This window comes from Octopus sinensis, linkage group LG1 (genome assembly GCF_006345805.1).
Source record: "Octopus sinensis linkage group LG1, ASM634580v1, whole genome shotgun sequence".
NCBI classification, from domain to species: domain Eukaryota; kingdom Metazoa; phylum Mollusca; class Cephalopoda; order Octopoda; family Octopodidae; genus Octopus; species Octopus sinensis.
Genome location: NC_042997.1, coordinates 71,615,849 through 71,639,286, shown reverse-complemented (window position 1 = coordinate 71,639,286; position 23,438 = coordinate 71,615,849). Strand labels below are relative to the sequence as shown.

General features: G+C 36.1%; 1 protein-coding gene across 2 annotated transcripts in view; it reads right to left on the bottom strand.

Moving 5' to 3' along the window:
* The window catches only part of LOC115212741 (nephrocystin-3), an 85,168-nt gene that overhangs the window by 10,878 nt on the left and 50,852 nt on the right, over positions 1–23,438 (bottom strand). For both annotated transcript variants that reach the window (XM_029781399.2, XM_029781406.2), the window contains exons 22-27: positions 15,239–15,330; positions 13,490–13,731; positions 11,180–11,255; positions 7,642–7,781; positions 4,794–4,965; positions 2,834–2,899 (exon numbers count right to left, since the gene is read on the bottom strand). In XM_029781399.2, the coding sequence (XP_029637259.1) occupies positions 2,834–2,899; positions 4,794–4,965; positions 7,642–7,781; positions 11,180–11,255; positions 13,490–13,731; positions 15,239–15,330 (788 nt within the window). The remainder of the gene's footprint in view (positions 1–2,833; positions 2,900–4,793; positions 4,966–7,641; positions 7,782–11,179; positions 11,256–13,489; positions 13,732–15,238; positions 15,331–23,438) is intronic.

Sequence of the window (23,438 nt, the reverse complement as noted above, 5' to 3'; positions counted from 1 at the left end):
GCATGCCAAGTGAAATGCTTAGCAGCACTTCGTCTTTACATTCTGAGTTCAAATTCTGCTAAAGTCCACTTTGCACTCCATCCTTTTAGGATTGATAAAATAAGTACCAGTTGAGTACTGGGGTTGATGTAATTGACATACTCTCACCTCCAAAATTGCTGGCCTTGTGCCAAACTTTGATATTAATATTAATTCTATACTGGATTTGTTGGGATCTGGGTTCATAAAGAAAGCACATGATCAGGACCACCAAGGGTGGAAAAGATTAATAAAATCAATTCAAGGGCCACAACAGCAAAACGACATGACCTGACTATATTTTGATATGATACATTATCAGCACCAATTTAAGACAGAAAAAAGTACAGAAGGCCTACTGACAGGACCTTTGTCTTATTGGGTCACAATATTACTGATTTCACAACTGAACACCTGCCATTGCTTCATCTTAAATTAGATACTACTAGCAATGCAACCTGATGTTGCCCGAGTGTTATGACTTACACACATTTGTTCTTTTCTTGTGGGCAGAATTGGCACAGCTGATATATAGTGAACTGGAAGTTATTATTTGTTTAAAAGTGAAGGGGCGAGGGTACAATTTGCATGGGTTTGCATGAACGTACTTTCTGTTCTTAAGAAGGATCACAAACTATGTATTGTTTCATTCTATAAAAGGGGGTTAATATGATTTTGCCAAGAAATCATGTCTTAAGAATTTTAATTTCCCCCTATCCTCACCACAATTTCTTCATTTGTAATGCTTTCAAATTTTCTTATCCATGTAGAAAAATACAGAGATTACGAATCTGAGAAATATATATATATGTTTTTAAAGTTTAATTTTTCTTAAAAAAACACCCCACCCATGCATCACCTACCTGCTTTCAAAAAGCTAAAACCTCCCAATGTTTCACTTTCACCTGATGTTTCATGCAACCATAGATTTGTACTGAAATAGCAGACGTAAAAGATACCAGACCACCACCAGAAAACTCGACATGCTAGAAACAACAAGTAAATGATATTATTTCTGAAGAAACCTCCCTGCTTTCCAAAAAGCTAAAAGTGAAATATTGAAAGTTTGCAGCTTTTTGAAAGTGGTGAGGTGATGGGTAGATGTTTGGGAAGGAGATTTTAGTGTTTCTTTAAGGAAAAAGCAAGAAGAAAATTCTTAAAGACCCTTAAAATTTTTTTTCTCTGTGGATTACCAAGAAAAAAATTAGGAAAATAAAAACATGAAGAAATTGGGGTGGGGAGGGAGAAAATTAAAATATTGGGAATGTGTTTTTTGGATGAAATCCTAATCTCCTCATCATAAACATAGGAATTGGAAGAAATTTAGGAAAAAATTAAGGGATGGGGTGGGGACATATTAGAAATAACAGGTAAATGACAGGATTTTTGGGAAAACCTCTTTTTAAGTTTATATCGAAGATCAGGTTTTAAATACGCTCATCGCAAACACAAATTACAGAATAGAAAAAGGCCATATGAGCTGCAATTTTACATGCGCACACAGCACGAAGCTTGGTGCAGCCTTCTGGCTTCCCAGATCCCCAGTCGAACCGTCCAACCCATGCTAGCATGGAGTACGGACGTTAAACGATGATGATGATGATGATACAGAAGTTTTACCTAGTGTATGTGTGTGTGCCAAAGGAAGTTATTTTATGGCATTCTTTCATTTGAAGCAGCAAAGTTGCCACTTGATCATAAAGGTTGATCATATGATTGTCTGTTAATTTCCATGAAAATTTATTTCTTTATGCTTTGAAGAGAGATGAAATTGAAAGAGAGGAGAAAGTGAAAAGGCGACATTTGCTTTAAAGTGAGAACAGAAAGTGAAAGATGTACATGTATATGAAATGGATGTGTGTGTGTATGTTTGAGAAAGAGAGAGACAGTGAAGGTGTATGTTGTCATTTATGTATTATTTTGCATGTATGTGTAAGTGGCACTCACTCACTCATTCACTCTCTCTCTCTCTCGCACACACACACACACACACATCTTTCATATACATGTACATAATACATATGCATACATCTTGTATGTATGTGTGCCTGTGAGAGAGAGTGAGTGACTGCATTTCTTCATAACATATAGAGAAATCTTTTTAGGCGTGGCTTATCTTTATACAATATTTATGTGTAGATTTTTGTCTGAGGATAATTCTACGCATGTGGGAAACATGAGATGAAAGTGAAACATTAAAAGCAAATCAAAATATTGCCCAAAAATGACCTTAAAACCGTGCAACTCGACTTCGTTTCTGAGGTTATTTTAGAAGCAAAAAAAGATATGTGCCAAAAATATGTATTTATTTGGTAGCCTTTATATATACAGATAGATGATAAGCAGCTTTCTTTATTATAGTATAGATATGACTAATTCGGAGAAAAATTACGTTTATTATTCACACATCATCACTCTCATAATGCAACATTGTAATTTTGGTTTTAATTGAAAGTGTGAAATTATTTTCATTTTCTAATGAAACCTGGTCGTTGTAAAGCAGTGTCTTTCAAATAACTATACCAGGTTGTTGAGATAACGTAGAAAATATATAAATGATAACAGAGATTACTTGGTAGACAAATGATTACTGAATCTTTTGATAAGGCATACATCAAAATTGGCAACTCATTTTTTGAATGCAAAAGGAGCATATGTGCATGCACATGCACACACACAAACTCTCTTTTATATATAGAGATAATTGTTTATCTGTTAGATAACTCTAGTATTTGATTTTCATAAAAGTATTTCACTTGTTTCAGATACTTCTTCAGCTTCACACACATACAGAGGTTTTGTGTAAAATACTTACGAGTTTCTTATAGAGAACAGCTAGATGTTTATTGATTGAAGCAACACTTGGATGATCTGGCAAATACTACAATAGAAACATACAAAAAGGTCAGCTTCTCTAGAAACCATACTAAATAGACAACTTCACTATTTGTAGTTAAAAACAAGTTTCTGAAATAAGTTTATTAAAATAACAGTCATTGTGTGCTAGAGAGGCTATAAATAAGAGTAGTTCTGAAGAATTATGAAGTGTTTAGGATAATAGGATGACCGAGAGCATTAACAATGAAAATGAGATTAAAATAGCTTTAACCAGAAACTGATAGACAGAGACAATGTACTACTTATGACAACATGAAGGATCATTGCATGTATATGGGATCATGTATGTATATAGGTACGCATATATGGGTAAAGGACGTCACAATATGTAAACAACATCAGAGGCGAAAATAACGTTGGGTATGCAAAGAACGAGAGAAAAAAATGGAAAACATGGCAAGTAACATATAAAACAACCCTTCATCAGTTGTTGGCTGTCCTGCTACTCCTTATTTCGAGCAAAACACAACAAGACTTTAAAGGTGGTTGCTCCTACAAACCAAAATAAAATTTGGGATTTGCAAGGGGTCAAATTTGGTAAGAAAAACAGGACATAGAACAATTCAAACGAAACAAATAGAAACAGGCAAGGTAGTTAGGCTGAGACAAGATAATGTAGCGAACGCTGGAAGAAGATTCTTTGATAAGAGAAAAGATAGGAGACTGATAAGAATTTGTCTGGACTGCACAACAGACTGAAGGAAAAGAAAGATGATCACTTGAGGAAAGGAAAGATGGATGCTGGTCATGTATGAGCAACGAGAGAGTAAAGAAGGAAGCGGGAGAGAGAGAGAGAGACAGATAGAAAACAGTGAAGGGGAGTAAAAAAGAATTAGAAAAAGGATGAGAGAGAAAATGTAAGGAAGAAAGAGTGAGAAAGAGGGAACAGTAAAGGAAAGAGTCGCATTAAATAACTTACTTGGAAATGGATGCGTGGTATGCAATCAAATAATAATATATATTATATATATGCATATATACACACACATATACATATATATATATATTTATGTCATATATATATATATATACATATATATATATATATATATAGGTATATGTAGGATCCAGTCAGCCAACCAGCCATCTGCACTTTGTCACCATCCTGGCACTTGGAAAGAGGTCTCGTGACTCATGTCAATACCCAGGCCCCTCACTGACTTAGGCTCTGGGATTGTAATCTCCTGTAGACCAGTGTACCCTGTGAGTTTCATATTCAGCTTCGAATGCTGGTAGTGCAGGGCTTGGAATTTTTCAGCACTGAACTGCATATTATTGTCCTCACCCCATCTGTAATTTGAGTCCAACTCTTGTTGCAGGTGTTCTGTATTTTCTGTGAGATTTTTGTATCATCTGCATAGCTAGGAAGGGTGGCTATCCGGGCAGCTGAGAGCATATCTGAGAGGGTCACTATGAAAAGCAGTGGTCCCAAGATAGTGCTCTATGGAACACCACTCACTATTTGTGTTTTCTTTGAGGTGGCTCCATTGGCCACTACTGCCTGACTTCTATCTTTCAGAAAGTCACATAACCACTCTCCAAGTTTTCCAGTTATGCCAAGATCATGCAGTTGTGGCATATCATATCAAAAGCTTTTGCAAAGTCAAGATATATTACGTCCACATTTAAGTCAGAGTGCTGTAAAAGCTGGGTCAGGCAGCTCCTACCTAACACATGGCCATACCAGTGCAGTAGTCTATCTTGCACACTACATTTGATGCTTCTTATGCCCAACTTTTCTTTCAGGATGCTTACACTCTGTTGTGTATGCACACTAACATTACACATCGAATGGATCACACATATAGGTGGCAAATATACTTCACAACATATATATATATATATACATAGAGAAAAATATAGCATGTCTTACTGACCTTCATGCGGATGTGAAGTGCACGCTCATAGAGAGGAATAGCTTTCTCACACTGCTTCTGGTCATTATACAATGCTGCAAGATTGTTCAGAGACTGGGCTATGTCAGGATGGTCAGCTCCAAGCAGGGCCTCGCGCATCTCCAAAGACCTTTTCAGGAAAGACTCTGCAATTCTAGATACAAGAAACACATATAAAATGCAATAAATGAATAAATAAATGAAATATAAATAATAGCATTCTATGATGATTCTGATGATAATGATATTGATGATGATGAACTGTTGTTGTTGTGGTTGTTATTATGTTAGTAGGGTGTAATTTGAGGGATATTTGGCTGCTTTATTTGGAGGTCAAGTGACAAAACAGATGTCTCATCTGTGACTCTTAAAAAAATGCTGAAAAATAGTGGAGGCGATTATAGTGATGACTAGCAGTATAGCCTGGCTTTGCTCAGGATTAAGTTAGGATTATTAAGCTAATCAAGCTCTTTATTTCAAAGCAAACTAAGTAACATCGACGTCAAATTTGAGTGAAATCCGTTGAAATTGGTAAACTTTTGCAGACAATTTGATTGAGAAATCCCATAAGGAAACAGTTTATCGATTTTTTCCACACATCGATTGTTTTTTTTTGTTTTGTTTTTGGAGAACTTAAAGCATTCAAAGATCCCATGAGTCCTAAGTAATGCTGGCATCAAGTTTGAACAAAATACATCAAAATTGGTAGACGTTATGGTTGAAAACAGTTAGATCTCTCCTTTCGTAAATATGGACAGTTTCGAAACATTGTTTACAAAATGCAAATTTATAAACACCCAGACGTAACATTGGTAAGTGGAATAGAGAGACCTACCTTCTCCCACAGAGAGATGAGAGAGTCAGATCTCTCCTTTCGAAAACATGAACAGTTTCGAAACATTGTTTACAAAATAATAGCTGATCGTTTGCGAAGGAGCGTGTCTACAGTCAACACGTAGGTCTTTTGCTCTGGTAACCTCTGCTCTCTCCCATGTTCATCAGCTATATATTGCTATGAGCAGAGCAATGGATTCAGCTAATTTGGAAATTAGTTGTGGAGAAACGGAGAATATCATTTATATTGTGTATATATATATATATATATATATATATATATATATAACCGTGATCACCGTGACTGACCAGGCTATCAGATGTTGCTACACATCGCTGATCACAATGCGCTTTGCATTGTTTTAACTTTTAAATGATGCCACCCTGCCGGCCAATATATATATATATATATATATATATATATATATACCAGGTGGTGCTATTAAGTTAGACATGGCCTGGGCCAATAATGGCCGAAACCTATCAAAGTATCAAAGTATATATATACGGGCAACACACACATTGCATACATGTGTTTTGTATGCATACATGTTCGTGTGTGTGACTGAAGCCATTCACACATACATACATACATACATACATAACAACACCTGTCTGTCTGTTTTTGCCTGTCAATCAATCAGTAAAAAGACGAAATTTTAAAAATCTGTTATCTCTCTCCCTCTCTTTACACTGTCACTAGAAGGGGACTTAACTCATCTTTGTATAAACAATGGTGGATTTCTCCACCGTGAAAATTGTTAAGTTATGGTCAAAAATTTATTTTTACCACTATTCGCTGGTGCCCCGGAGGAAAATAATTTGACGAAAATACAGCTAGGATCGTGATGAATGTCCTCCTAAAATTGGAGCGACATGAGAGCTAATTTGTGGACGTGCATAAATTACATTCACGTACACACATCCTACTTTTTATATATATACAGATAGTGGCAATGGTTGATATCTGATAACGATGATGATCATAATTATCGTAATATTAATCAGGATAAGTTTACTGAATAAATGTGTTTATGATGAAAATAATGATGATGTGAAGAGGCTATGATGAACTTCATGGTGCTGCCACTGATGATGATGATAACTGATGTGGAGGTAGGAGGTGGGATTGAGGAGGACAGGGTGATGAGAAAGGCTAAGAAGTAGGTTGAGGAGGATGAGTATGTGGAAGTGGACCTTGTAACTTTTTAAAATTGGGACAGAAGATAAATATTGGTTACAAATTTTTGTATGGGGTCAGCAATTTCAGGGAGTGGGTAAGTCAATAACATCGAACCCAGTGCTCAACAGGTACTTATTTTATCAACCCCAAAAGAATGAAAGGTAAAGTCGACCCCCACGGCATTTGAACACAGAAAACTAAGTCACTAGAAATGTTGCTAAACCATTTTTCCTGATGTGGTGACAATTCTGCCAGCTTGCCTCATTATACATGCATACATATTAATAGTATGATTACAATGACATGGCTGATGCCAGTGCTACCTGACTGGCACGTAAAAAGCACCATTTGAGTGTGGCTGATGCTAGTGCCACCCTGACTGGCACCCATGCCGCTGACATATAAAAAGCACCATTCGAGCATGGCCGGTGCTAGTGCTGCCTGACTGTGCTGGTGGTACATAAAAAACACCATTTGAATGCGACCATATATAAATATATATATATATATATATTATATATATATATATATATATATATACATGGAGAGAGAGAGAGAGAGAGAGAGAGAGAGAGAGAGAGAGAGAGAGAGAGAGAGAGAGAATGACAGCATAATTACAATTACAACACACACACACTTACATACATCCATGCGTATTAATCATATACTCACAAATACACCTGCACACTTTATATGCATGCATACATAAATATTAATAGTTTAGTCATAATTATAGATTCACACACAAAAACATACACACCTACACATGTATGAAATGAATGCTGAGAAAAAGTAACAAGTTTGTCTACTTACTCTTGATTATTCTGTAAATAGTAGAGAACACCAAGTTCATTAAGGGTGTGAGCAAGGTCAGCTGAATCAGGTCCCATGGAAAGTTCCTCCAGACGAAGGGCACGGCGCTGTACCATGGGATCAATACCTCGGATTTGACCCTGATGGTAAAAATAGAAGAATGGTGTACATTGACATACAAACATACACACATACAGGCATATACACACTTGCACACACACACACATATCTTTAATGAAATTCTAAAGCAAAAATCAGTGGTACATTGTGTGACAAAGCTGGATCTTTGTATTACAAGTACAAGCCATCCTATAGGTTTCTGCACCCAAACTTAGACACTTGCCCAAGATGCCATGCAATGGGACTAAATTCTGGACTTCACTTTCTAATTGTGAAGTGACGGCTCAAGTATTTAACCACACACACACACACACACACACACATAGACACACGTTAATCATCCACTTAATTTTAAGTGAAAATCTTCTGGTTTGTTGCTCTTTAGCCCCAAGTTGTGATCAATAGCATTCCAGTCATGACAGTCCAATTATTTTCTAGATATAAATATCATACATGTTATTTACATTCTACGATCTGGAAAAAAGGATGTTATTTGATGTGTCCTTCCTTATTTCAGATAGTAGGGCGTAAAATGAGTGAAATTTGGCTGCTATTTGTAGCAAGCTGCATGACCATGCCAAGGCTCTTAATGGCTCACATTTTTGGTATTTCTCCATCATCAGCCCAGCTTTTAACATCTCCTACAGAAGGAATATCTTTGTGGCACATTTATAGTTTACATTAACCTTTGTAGTCATGACTACAGATGTAGGGTTTGGAGCTAGTACAGGAGACTCCACAGTTACTGCACTGTAAACAATGTAAATCTTGTTTTTTAATAAGTATTTTTACATGTTTTCCCATGTTTGCTGACTGAAATATCTTGTCAGAGACATTGTTTTATAACTGAATGTCTTTCTTACAGGTAATCACTCAGTTATGATATCAAGGTTTCTTTGTCATCTATTCAAATTGGAATAAGGAAACTTATGTTCCTTGTTCAGAGGTACATCATTATGGCTATAAGATTTCAGCTATTGATCATATGGTCAGCAGTTTAAGTTTACACACATACAAACACACACACACACACACACACACACACACACACACACATATATATACAGGGTGTCCCAAAAGTCACTGATGTGTTTCAATTTTTAATAACATCTTTAACTTTACAAATAAATGCATAAAATTTTGATACAATATAAAAGACATAATAGAAATTAATATGTATAAGTCAAATTTTGCAACACCACATCACATATGACAACTGACATTGCTTAAATGGCAGCCATTTTTGGCTTTGCATGCCTGTGCTCTTTCCAAAGCTTGTACCATAACACCCTCAAGAGTTTTAGACCCTACTCCTCTGATTTCTCTATTGATGTTCTCCTTCAGTCGCACCAGGATCTCCAGTTTCTTGACATAAACCCTCTCTTTCAGGTATTCAGGATTGAGACCTTTTTGTATCCAGCCATTCAAAGTAGACCTAATACATGGTTCCAGCGACATGGGACAACTGTTCATACCACAAGAGAAACAATGCAGTGGCTACGGGACTGCTTTGGACAGAGAATAATCTCCTGCTATGGCAATGTCAACTGGCCAGACTTGACTAGCCCAAATTTTTTCTTGTGACGATACCTGAAAGAAAGGGTTTACGTCAACAAACTGGAGACCCTGGTGCAACTGAAGGAGAACATCAATAGTGAAATTACAGATGTGGGGTCTGAAACTCTTGAGGGTGTTATGGTGCAAGTTTGTGAAAGAGTACAAGCATGCAAAGCTGAAAATGGTTGAAATTTAAAGGATGTCATTTTTCATAAGTGAAGTGGTGGTGTTGCAAAATTTGATGTGTGCATAATTATTTCCATTATGTCCTTTATATTGTATCAAAATTTCATGAATTTATTTGTAAAGTCAAGTAAGTTATTAAAAATTGAAACCCATCAGTGACTTTTTAGACACCTTATATACATATATATCAGGTCAATGGCATCTGTGTTGGTGACATAAAAAGCACCCACTACATTCTCAGAGTGGTTGGTGTTAGGAAGGGTATCCATCCATAAAAACCTTGCCAATCAGATTAGAACCTGGCACAGCTCCCCAGCTTACCAGTTTTCAGTCAAACCGTCCAACCCATGCCAGCATGAAAAGCAGATGTTAAATGTTGATGATGATATATAAGTTTATATATATATATATCATCATTTAATGTCCATATTCCATGCATGCATAGGTAGAATGGTTGACAGGAGCCGACCAGGTAGGAAAACTACCTTAGGCTGATGTGTCTGTTTTGGCAAGGATTTTATGGCTGGATGCCCTGCCTAACACCAACCACTCTGCAGAGTGGACTCAGTGCATTTTACATGGCACTAGCACAGGCAAAGCTAGTTTTGGCAAGATTTTTACAGCTGGATGCTCTTCCAAATGCCAACTGTGTTACAGTGTGGATTGGATGCTTTTAACGTGGCACCAACACTGACAGGATAACCAAATAACTCGCAAGACAAGGAATTATGAGAGGGGCAGGGGCATTTGAGGAGAGGAACTTGTGTCAGAGGATGAAAGGTTAAAGTGTGACAAAGAGACAGACGGGGCATTAGAGGAGGTGATCCAGTATCAGACGATGAAAGATTAGAGTGTAACAGAGAAATAGAGAAGCAGAAATAGGAGTCTTGCTATAGAAGAGGTATATGGTTGCAGAGAGAGAGAGAGAGGTACAAGGAAGAGGCCAGAAACATGTGTGCTGATGTAAAGAAGGAAAAACAAGAGGAGAGAGAGAGTAGGAAACAGAAAAAGTATAAGAGAGTGCAGAAGAGAGATGGTGTAGTACTAGGATTTGAGCATAGAACCTAGATTGAAAAATAGGGTATGGGTGTTAGGGGTGAGGGGAGCAGCAATACAGTGAGCAGGGTAGTGAGGGCAAGAAAGGGGATTGGAAAACAATCATGGTTTATGAAGAGGAAATGTGAGGAAGAGAAAGATGCAGTTTAGAAGAGTTGCATATATATTTATTTATTTACTTCACTTAGGCATTGTGAGACTAATAACCTACAATTCAACTCAACATGCATAAGCTTATGATTAAGCTTTAGTCGAGTACAGAGCAGTAATAAATGACTGGGATGACAAAGGGATAAAGGATTATCTTATTAACTTCATTAGTTTACAGCTGTTTCTGTGGACTCATAGTTAAGTGCTTGAATAATACCTTATAGCTCCTTCAGAGCTATAATTACATAAATGTAATTCTTTTTCCAAATAAACAGCATTTCATATTTGAGGCTCTGATGAAGCTATACGGTGTTAATCAGGCACTCGTCTATACGTCCACTGCATCTTATAGCAGAAACAGCCGTAAGCTAATGAAATTCATATGGTAATTGTTTATTTCTTTGTCATTTCATTTTAATATCACACACACACACACACAATGTGTGTAATCAAAAATGACATTGCTTACTGTACTAATCCTTGGGCCACGTGTTTTCTTTTTGATTATGAGGGCTCGTCTCTTCAAAGGTTCAGCAAGATCATGTCTAAAAAATCAAAATACTAAATTAGGAAATAGTTAAGTTTAATATATCATTGGCATATATTTAAATTTGATGTTACAGTCTGACATAACATATAAGTATATTGTAAAGTGGTTCATGAAACTCTAACCTTAAATGTATCAATACCATATCTTCTGGCATATATGTTGTGTAAACATTCAAAATTTATCACTGCTGTTCAAAATTTTGCTATATTTCACATAGGATTTTTGATCCTTCAAAGATGTCTTGGTATGTAAGTCAACTTGCCTTTTATTGCTGTAAATTTTGGTCTGAAAATTTGGCTTGTATGATGGAAAAACAGTGTGTGTGTGCATGTGTGTGTGTGCATATGTGTGTGTGCATGTGTGTGTGTGTGTGTGTGTGTGTGTGTGTGTGCATGTGTGTGTGTGTGTTTGAATGAGCAAGTTTGTGTGATTATTATGCTAAGCAGAGCAAGTGAATGTTAAACTGCATTTGATATGTTCATCAGTGCTTAGAGTTAATCTATGAAGTGACTGACTGACTGGCTGGCTACTGCAAGGGTGACAACAGCAACACTCATAAGCATACAACTGTCTGAAAACCCTTACCACCACCACAACCCATTAACCTTACTACTATCACTAGACAAAGAAATATATAAAAACAAATATTTTTGGCATGAGCCAAAAATATTATAAACAACAGCCACAACAACATACAAATCACAGATACCATCTTGAAGAGACACAAAGCATACATACCAGTAGAGCAACAGAATAACTAAACAGTCTAGAACCAGAATGAATTTAACAGAAACAAGAGTCAGGCTGCATACCAGAACCTCTTCACTTTCTAGACACATATAACACACACCATTATAACTACACACACATGAGTCATGTTAATAGATTTATCACACTAAACATAATACTTAATATAGAGTCTATACAACCACAAACATGTGCATTATGTAGGTGTTGTACCAATGCATGTAACAATCAGGTAGTTTTTGAAAGTCATCAAAGCAGAGAGATTACATGGCTTAAAATTTTTGAGGAAAATTTTGTTGCTAATTCTAACAATCAAAAGAAATGAATTATATAAGAAAATGTTCTAGCAGTTCAAACAATATACTGAAAACAAATGGCATAAGTTTACATAGAAGACGTTACTTAATGATACAATATTAAATTAAATATTAGACCCATTATAATAACAAAGGTCAGCCAAATTCTCCACAAAAAAAAATCATCAAAAACTACAAATTAAACAAAATAATACACTTTACATAGCACAGGCTACATCTACATCACCCATAATTCATTACACAATAAAAACAAAGTTTTTGTGCAAAGGGTAGGGGTTGTCCTGAAGTAAGCTCCAGCCCCAAATAACCATCATCTGGTTTAGCAACACCATCTGGTCGTTGGGTGCCTTTAGTGGAGTCCATTTGGGTTTGAAGATAATTTCCTCTGGTCTTCTCACAAGAGGAGTCAGAAGTTCTGAAAGGGTCATAGGTACTGTCCTTTTTTCTTTGATTAAGGCATTAAAAAAAAGAGAACACAATTTCAACATCATTTCATTAATATTATTTTTTTCACTCACTTGGAACAATTAGAGAAAAGCAGCCACTTAAACAAAATGATAGCAGCATCTATAATCTAACTAACCCTAAATACTGTGGTAGGTTACACATCACAGGAGACAAGTGTTGAAGAGCAGGGACCATGACAGAGTCAGCTGTGGTCATAATCAGAACCTGTGAGTATACACAAAAGGAATGGATAGTGGAGAAAATACAATATGATCAGAGTGCCACACATTTATATGACGAACCAAGTCATCAAACCTTGCTTAAACTTTGAAGTTTGCCACATAGTCTTTAACTAAACAGTGGCATGGTATCTTTGTAGTGCGGCACTTGGACTGCACTTAGTAATCTAACTAACCACCACATGTTTTAGGTACATTTAATCAGGGTTGAACAGGACAACACAATACCAGCTTTCATTATAAGATGCAGCGGGGAGGAGTAATGTACCTGAGAATCCTATATTTATCAATGTAGTGAGAGTGGTGTAAAAAGATGAAAAAAATAAATAACAACAATGATGATGATGGTGCAAAAAAGAAAAATTGACAAAAAAGTAACAGAAAAAAATTAGAAAGAAATCCTATTTAAGAAAAACAAAAAGGGTTTGAATAACTGTAGTTTAAATGAATGATGAGTCAATTGAAGAAAATATTCTTACTTGTCCTGTTTCTGGTACAGCACTGCTAAAGCATCAAGTTCTTTGGCAACCAGATAATGCTCAGATCCAAGAGCATTTTCATATATATCTAGAGCTTGCTTGTAAAGAGTCTCAGCAGTACTCACTTTTCCCCACTGGGCATGGAGACCAGCTAGTTGATGTAAAGATCGAGCAACAGCAGGATGATCAGGATCAAGTCCAGTTTCTCGAATCTCTAATGACCGCTGTAGGGCAGGCAGGGCCTGAAAAGAAATAAAATAAATAAAAGTGGAAACAGAACGACAGAGCAAAGGAAGTTCCAAATCACCAGCACAATGCATTTTATCATATATTCAAGCAGAACACTTATACACTGCCTAACTTTACCTAATTATTGGAGACATCTACTAGATCATATGGTAATGTGCTGAATCATATAGTAATGTGATAAAGATTTGTCTCACATCTGCTTAGACCATGAAACTGAATCTAAGCAGCAGCTCTTAACTTCCAGGAATTAGATGGCATCTACATTTTGTATTGTGTTCAAGATGTCAAGGTACTGGAACTTCTAAAAGCAAAATCAGAACTTCAAAGCTTATACAATGCCTATGGATAAAATACATAAGCTGAGAGAGTTCATAAACCACAAAAGATGGGAACTAGCTGTAACAAATTTGATCCAACAAAATGCAAGCATTCAAATTCTCAAAGACCACCAACTTAAGCAACCATGGAGAAGTTTGATGAATTTCAAAGTAGTTAAAAAAAGAATAAATAATACTATGTTGCAGCAGATTTTCTTTAATTTTCATTGATACTGTCGCTTATTACTAAACTTTTGCATAAATCAAGCAGAATTTTCAAGTTTCTACAGCTTGAAATATGAAATGGATGAGGTACTGGCCTTCAGGTCAAGAAATGAACTCTCTTTATTCACTCATTCATAATATAGAGTAATAAAAATACGATATGATAAGATGGTCTAAGCAAAATTTGAACTGCAGAACTGACAGCATTCAGCAAAGAAACATCAGTTCTTGAACACTAGTTAACAGGGGCTAATATATGTAACCAACTTCTTATGTTCAACATGAAATATCTAAATTGCTAGTCCAATAATAGCTTGAACTGGAATGTATCGAGATAAACACATGTTAAGCTGTGAAAATGAGTAGTTTCAAAAATGTCAGGTGTCGGACATGGAAAAGGTTTGAAATTCTTCACACTACTCTCTGAGACATCAGTATGTGATCATCAACAGAGCAGCAGGAACAAATTCCTTATCAACCTGAATAATGCGTTTCTTACTTAACTATCACAACAAATTAGTAAGATATTCACCTAGAAACGTCACCTCAGTAGGTATACACAGAAGACAGAGAAGCTTCTCCAATCTGATCTGCCCTAGCTAGATATATTAGAGGAAGACTGCCTCCTATGACTGAATGAGACATGCCATTCACCAAGTGGTTTGTGCTGTAAGAATTAGGTGAAGCAGAAATAAGTGTTGTAACATTCGTACTTTACTGCTACAGAAAAGTTTTACAAGTGAAATATTTGCAAGTGAGAATATGATATTACATGACAAAACATGCTGTGATTTTAAATCTACTTGATGACATTTGCCAATTAAAACTAACATTGGATAGTTTTGATTCACTGTTCCTGCAGACTAAAAATGAATTAAAAGAAGATTAAAAAAAAGAACTCAGATAAATTCTTAATCTTACAAATGTAAAAATGAAGTAATGAAATCGGATATTTTACTTGGCTTAATAATCCAAGATCTTTAAGGAATCGTCCAAGAGTCTCATACATGTCAGCAATTCCTGACACATTTCCATCTGATTGGTTGAGAACTGGGTGAAAAGAATAAAAAAAAACTGAAATCATTAAGTGAAATGTTAAATTTAACATAACCTAATGATTTGTATATGTGAATGTGTGTCAATAGTTATGTATGCATGCACTTAAAAAACTATAACTATTTACATTCATATACACATACATACATGTGGGTGTATATTATACATGGGGGTATTCATGTATACAAACACACACACACACACACACATACACACACATATACATATATATATACAAACACATGTTTATATATGCATGTGATAATTTTTCCACTTTAATAATTAAATGTTTATAAGATTACCTAATATCTTATAAAGATCTAATTATTTAAGTGGAAAAAATGATCAGGAAAGCCATATTTATTCATTTTCTAAAAATGAATAAATATAAATACACATCATCACCATCATCATAATCATTTAATGCCTGTTGTCCATACTAGTATGGGTTGGACGCTTTGACTAGGACTGGTAAGGTGGAAGGCTGCATCAGATTCCAGTCTTATTTGGATGATTTTCGATGGTTGGATGCCCTTCCTAAAACAAACTACTCTGAGAGTGTAATATAAAAACATATATATATATATATATATATACACACACACATGCATAGCAATTATACAGATAAACAAATTAAATATAACAGTTTGAGTTTGGCATGCATACATACATAAATAAATAAATATATATATATATATATATATATATTTTTGAATCATTTGAGTGTTACTAAGTGTTTTCTATAATGAGAATCTCTGGGCCTCATATACTGACTACGTATGTGTGTGTGTGTGTCTTAGTAAGTAGGAAGGCAGACAAATCACAAATCCCTTCAGGTAAATGGTCCTGCTCAATCTGTAGAAAAGTGTAGGTAGAAATTCCGTAAGATGCATCCAGTGTAAGCTCTGGACACATAAAAGGTGCAGCAATATCAGGTGAAGGTTAACAGGGGAACTAGCTTCTGTATGCGGAGGTTGCACAGGTACAATAAATGCTGAAAATAGATTCCATCAAGTGACAGGGTGACAAGCTACAAGTAGTAGATAGCTTCCGTTATCTAGGTGACAAAGTTAATAGTGGAGGTGGATGGTTTGAGAGCGCAGCTGTGAGAATAAAATTAGGATGGGCAAAATTCAGAGAGCTCCCAGTAGGAGCCCCTGCTGGTAACAAAGGGCCTCTCTCTCAGAGTGAAAGGCAGATTGTTTGATGCGTGTGTGAACAGCTATGCTGTATGTCTGTGAAACATGGGCTGTGGCCACCAAGTATATGTGTAGGCATGAAAGAAATGAAGCCAGTATGCTTTGCTAGATGTGCAATGTCAGTGTGCATATTTGACAGAGTATAAGCATCTTGAGAGAAAAGTTAGGCATAAGAGGCATCAGATGTAGTGATCAAGAGAGACGACTACGCTGGTATGGTCATATGATGTGTATGGATGAGGACAGCTATGTAAAGAAGTGCTGATCTCTGTGGAGGGAACCTGTGGTGGAGGTAGACCCAGGAAGACATGGAACAGGGTGGTGAAGCATGATCTTCAAACTTCACTGAGGCAATGACTACTGACCGAGACCTTTGGTGATGTGCTGTGCAAGTTCACCCATGCTAGTGGCATGTAAAAACCCCCATACACTCTCAGAGTGGTTGGCATTAAGAAGGGAATCCAGCTGTAGAAAACCATGCCAAGTCAGACTTGTGTCTGGTGCAACCTTCCAACATGCCAGCCCAGTCAAACTATGCCAGTATGGACAATGGTTGTTAAATGATGATGATTATATATATATATATATACACACACACATGACAAAAGTAAATAGACACCCCATAAAATATCATTTTATGTTTACATTTAACTTGGAAAGGGTTATACTTTTTATTAATTGACATTTTTATGTTTCATGTTCTATATGTGACAGTTTAATTATTCTACATACAAAACAAGGCTTGGAACAGTCCGAATTTCAAAGAGGCCATATTGTAGGTCAATCTGAAGGTGGACTTAGCATAAAATCACAGAAAACTTGGGATCCTGCTTTCTACAGCTAATAGAGTGATTATGCAAATCAACAGAGAGGGGAAGGAGTCCACATCATCTCGCCCAGGTCAACCAGGGCCTTCTGACAGGACCCTTCGCTTTGTTAAGAGAAGTATGGAACATGATCCTTGTTGCAAGACCTCTGACATAGAACAAGTTGATGTCAATCCTAGAACATCTGTCAGGTATGTCCACAAACTTGACTACTATGTCAGAACAGCAAGAAGGAAGCCACTTCTTTGACCAAGTGGAGAAAAATTGAGCCAGTGAAATGGTAAAGAGGCCAATAGCATTTTGAGATTCTGTCATATTCTCTGATGAGTACAGATTTGCTGTATTTTCTGACAGTGGGCAAGTGTGGGTCTGGGGACTCTGTGATCAAGAATTTGATGGGAAAAGATTGTAGCCAACAATGAAACACAGTAGCTATTCCGTGAAAGTTTGGGGAGCAATTTGGAGGAACGGTCGATCAGAGCTGGTGGGGAGTGAGGGAAACATAAACTCAGATAAATATATTGCAGAAAGGATTCCTTCTAATCTTCTCCAGTGGTGAAATGATTAAAGAAGATAGGACTCTTATGGAAGATAGGACTCCTGGTCACATGGTTAAAAAGACCCAAGATTGGTTGAAAGAGAATGGCATTTAAAAGCTTGCATGGCCAAGCCAGTCACCAGATATGAACCCTATTGAACACCTCTGGAGCATAATGGACAGAACACTTTGTAAAAAGAACAAGAAAACATCCTCAAAGCCAGATCTTTTGAGATTACAGAAGACAAACTCGTTTAAGAAGCAGCTGCTCCACCAAAGACCACTCTCATGGCCTTCTTTCACCTATGCAAAGTCTATTTTGTATGCTGAACTACCACATTATTATACATGGTATCAGTGACAATGATGAAAACAAGGACAGCCTATGCAGTTAGATCCAGTTGTGTTCAAAGGCAACACAATCGAACACATCTATACATTTCATCCCTTGAACTCCAAATGTTTCCAACTGCAGTTCCTACTTCATGTCATTAAGGGATCAACCTCCTTCGACAACCTTTGCACAGTGGACAGCCACTTATGCAGCACTTTCAAAGATGCCTGCTCGAAACAGGGACTTTTGGATACAAATGATCAATATAATAATGCACTTGAAGAGGCCTCTCTGTGTCGATTTCTGCACAAGCTCTGCCACCTTTTTGCAATAATGCTGGCTTTCTGCAACCTGACAGATGCACATTCACTTTGGAATAAATACAAAGACTCAATGTGCCATAACATTTTGCAGCAGATTCACCAAATCACAGGTAATGTTCACACTCTCACTACCCCTGCCATTTACAACAGAGGGCTTCTTGGAAGACTTGGTTATGGCAATTGGATGTCAATGATTGGATGCTTATTCTCTCAACACTCTAAACAGAAATGAAGATGCATGTCCCAATTGTCTCATTCTCAGAGAAACATCTTACAACATCCACAAACTCAAACAGTACATTGCTGATAACGAGCCTCTTCTGAATTCCAATCAAGCTGACGTATACAATTTTGTCCTCAGAAACATCTACACATACACTGGCAGAATCATCTTCTTAGACACATCCAGTGGAACTAGAAAAACTTTCCTCCTAAATATTCTTGTGAAGTTACAGTTGCTGTTGCCTCCTCAGGAATAGCCTTGACTCTTCTTGATGGCAGACGAACCGCACACACTACCTTCAAATTACCTTTCAATGTAGCACAAGAAAACCCAGCGTGCCACATAATGCATTCCTCAAAGTGACAATTTTGAAAGAGTGCAAACTTATTGTTTCGAATGAAGCAACTATGTCCCATAAATGTTCCCTACAAGCACTTAATGCCACAATGAGAGACTTTAGATTGAACAACAACATCCCTGGAAGTGCAACTCAACTTCTTGCAGATTTTCAACACTGTCTATTATACCCAAAGGGACACCTGCTGATGAACTTAATATCTGCCTTAAAAAATCCCTCCTTTAGTCACATGTCCAATTGAAACAACTCACCATCAACATGACATCACTCATACAGGCTGGTTAGTCTACAACCCAGTTTTCGAAAATGCTCCTTCAACTCAGCAATGCACAAATTATGTCCGATGACAATGGATACATTGACAACTACAAAAACGTTACAGATAAGTTGACACTGTCACCGACCTCGATCAGGTTACACACTTTCCGACAGAATTTCTCAGCTACCAACATCCTCCAAGACTCCCTCCCCATTAACTTCACTTAAAAGTCGGGTGCCCTGTCATTCTGCTACGCAATCTAAACACACCCACACTATGCAATGGAAATCGCCTTGTGGTCAAACAAATGATGGGCGATGTCACTGAAGCCCAAATTATTACGGGACATTACAAAAACGATACCGATTTTATTCCGGAAATTCTGCTAACCCCAACACACTGCTTCTATTGTATGCAAAGACTTCAGTTCCCTCTCAAACTCAGCTTCGCTATGACAATTAACAAAGCACAAGTTCAATCGCTGAAAGTTGTCGGATTGGACTTTCGAAAGTCATGCTTTTCACATGGACAGTTCTACATCGGTTGTTTTAGAGTTGACCATCCAAGACTGATTTTTAAAGTAAACAGTTAAAGCATTTATAAAATTTATCATTGATATAAAAAAAAATTACCATTTCATTGAGTATTTATTCTATTTCTTTGCTCTAAGTCTCCACGTGATAAATTTTATAAACGCTTTAACTTTTTTACTTTAAAAATCAGTTACTCTTTCACTTCACAGGGCTAAGTTTGACATTTTATCGTTTCTCTATTTCGTTGTGTTTTTGAAATATTATTATTTTTCTTGTTATTATTGTTGTTAATATTATTATTTATTTATAGTTTATTATTGTTATTGTTATTGACTGGCTTTGTATAGGACTATTGATTGTGATTGTACATCTTCTTAGTGTAGTGTTCGTTGGTTCTAATATTTTTGCACTTTTCTTTAATTTTGGGGTTGATAGGTTTTATTACTTTCCATTAACATATTATTCTCACTATTTAATTATTAGGTGGCTTATTTATTTATAATATTAAATTTTAAGTTAATTTGGTATTATATTATTTGATATTTAGTCAACTCTGTTATAGATTCTTATATTATATTAAATCTATAGATACTACACATGTATATTGATAATATGGTTAGCTTATTTAAGGAGTTTGTCTACATTTGAAACATTTCTTATTTTGATTACAATTTAATGACTTGTATAAGCTTTGTGTATTTTATTTAATTTGAAAGTATTTAATAATTTAAGTATTGTTTTAGTTTTCAATTATGTATATTTAGTATTTTCATATATATATATATATATATATTAAAGTATATTTTTTAATTAATTATTTTATTATTCTAGTTTATTTTTAACCTGATGAGTGACTATATCTATATCGAAGTGATTTCTCTACCACTATAACCACTGCTTAAATATAGCCACGAAACACATATAAGATATAAATATTATTTTTTTTTACTTAATCTTTGACATTTGGGCAATGCCCTCGCAGGTTCAAATCCTGCTCACAGTGATAGCTGACATTTGTTTTAGGCGCAGGAATGACTGTGTGGTAAGTAGCTTGCTTACCAACCACATGGTTCCGGATTCAGTCCCACTGCGTGGTACTTTGGGCAAGTGTCTTCTACTATAGCCTCAGGTTGACCAAAGTCTTGTGAGTGGATTTGGTAGACGGAAACTGAAAGAAGCCCATCATATATATATGTATATATGTATGTATGTATGTATATATATATATATATATGTGTGTGTGTGTATGTGTTTGTTTGTTTGTGTTGTGTTTGTCCCCCCACCATCGCTTGACAACCGATGCTGGTGTGTTTACGTCCCCGTAACTGAGCAGTTTGGCAAAAGAGACCGATAGAATAAGTACTAGGCTTACAAAGAATAAGTCCTGGGGGCAATTTGTTCAACTAAAGGTGGTGCTCCAGCATGGCTGCAGTCAAATGACTGAAACAAGTATAAGAATATAAATATAAATATATATAAGAGGTGAGGATTGAAATCCTTCAAATGGATGTCAAACACCCAAGTCCACCAGTAGAGCCTAAGCAGAGAATATATATATATATAATATATATTCAGTATTTGCAAAATCAATAAAGTACAAGGAAAGGAAACGTATTTATGAAGGATATTCCAATTCCATGTAAGAAGGAATTTCTGAAAGACCTAGCAATTAAAACTACTGAATTTATTCATCGACTCAAATGGAAAATGTTTTATTTCGATAGAATGACTGAGTCACCAGATATTGATTAAAGAGCTGTTAATGAAAATATATATACGAAAACTTTTCAAACTTCATTTTTGTTTTTGGAATAAATTAGGCTCCAACACAATTTGTAGAATTTATACTGGATTTGTACCAACTTGGATTTGAATTGAAGATTGTCTACAACTGTATATTCTTTTCCTTTCCTTATACATTATTTATACATATGATACACACACACACATATATTTATCTATATATATAAATTTGACATGGGTAATTCTTTCTTGTCTTGGGATTCATGCTGAAACGGACGGGTGGAATTGCGCAAAAAATTACACAGATGTGTAGAATGATTCGATGGGCTTTGTATTTTTTCATAGCTCCCATGGTTACCAAGATAATCTACTATAATAATACTCTTGCATTTATGAATGAGAAAGGAAGGGGTGATAAATGAATAAGGAAGGAAGGGGTGATGTCATACTTAGTTGTGGGATGATAAAAATTGTATGCTGAAAAAATAAATCAAACAGCATTTCAACTCTGTGTGAATATGTGTGTATGTAAGAGGGGGTGAATGTGTGTGTGCACATGCATTGGAAGTGGGATGGCTCCTCTTTGTTCATTTAGTATTTGGGTTTATGTTTTGATTTGGTTGAATCTTGGTTGTTTTTTTTTTTGTTGTTGTTGGTCAGTTATTTTTAGCGTTTTGACAGAAAAAAGTCATTCTAAAATTGTTTTTTAATGTAAGCATGCCCAAACAAGTTGAATGCTTACACAGAGCAGGTTTTACAACCACATCATCCAAACTGAACAGGTGAAACCAGGCTTAGCTGCTAGTATATATATATATATATATATTATATATATATATACACACACACACATATGCACACCATTTTTCATCATCATTCATATACGTGTATGTGTGCACACACACACACATATATATATATTTGTGCGTGTGTGAGACCATAAGTCAGGGAGAAGAAGTGCTCATATAACTGCTAGTAGAGTGAGTATATTATTCAAATTTTATAGTATTAAGTATCCATCACAACTGGTCTTACCAATTGGCTTTGCGCAAAAAATACAATGAAGTGTTGGGTAACAATCCAATTATATAAATATGCTCTTCAGAGACAGCCGACATGGAAGGGAATATGGTGACTGCTCTCCACTACCGGAGGTGGGTTAGCACAACCAGCTGGCGTCTACTGTAAAAAAGGTGGTGAAATGAAAAATGGTCCAGAGAATTTAACTAGGAGTTATGTCCCTTGGTTAGGTATGTTGTGAAGCCAGAAAGTGATATCTTGAAGTAAGGAAAGTTTGTATTAACAATGTGGTGTCACTGCAGGAATGGGGTGTGTGGTATGTGTAGCTGTGTCAAATGTATGAAATATTCTGGGGTGCAGATATAAATATATTGTGTTCATTGTTCTGTTTACTTTCTGTAAGGATAAAGCAGTGGGGTTTTATATATTAGTGTCTGGTGTGTAATGTATAATAATGTGTTTGGGGTCTGTTTATATTGTGGGGGTATATGCTGGGAGTGTCCACCTTATGAGGGTGTGCGTATGTGTACATGGGTGCGTTTGCGGAAGGTTGAGATAGAGGACCTGTGGTTGCAGTTATGGTGGGTCATGCAGGTATGATAGAATGTACTTTCTTGCATGCAAACAAGGATTAAACACCTCATTCCTTGCTATAGAGGTAAACACCTGGTCATACTTCAATAGTAACAAGAAGTGCAGATTATACCTGGCTGAGAAGACAGCGATTTTAAAAGGAACCCAACAC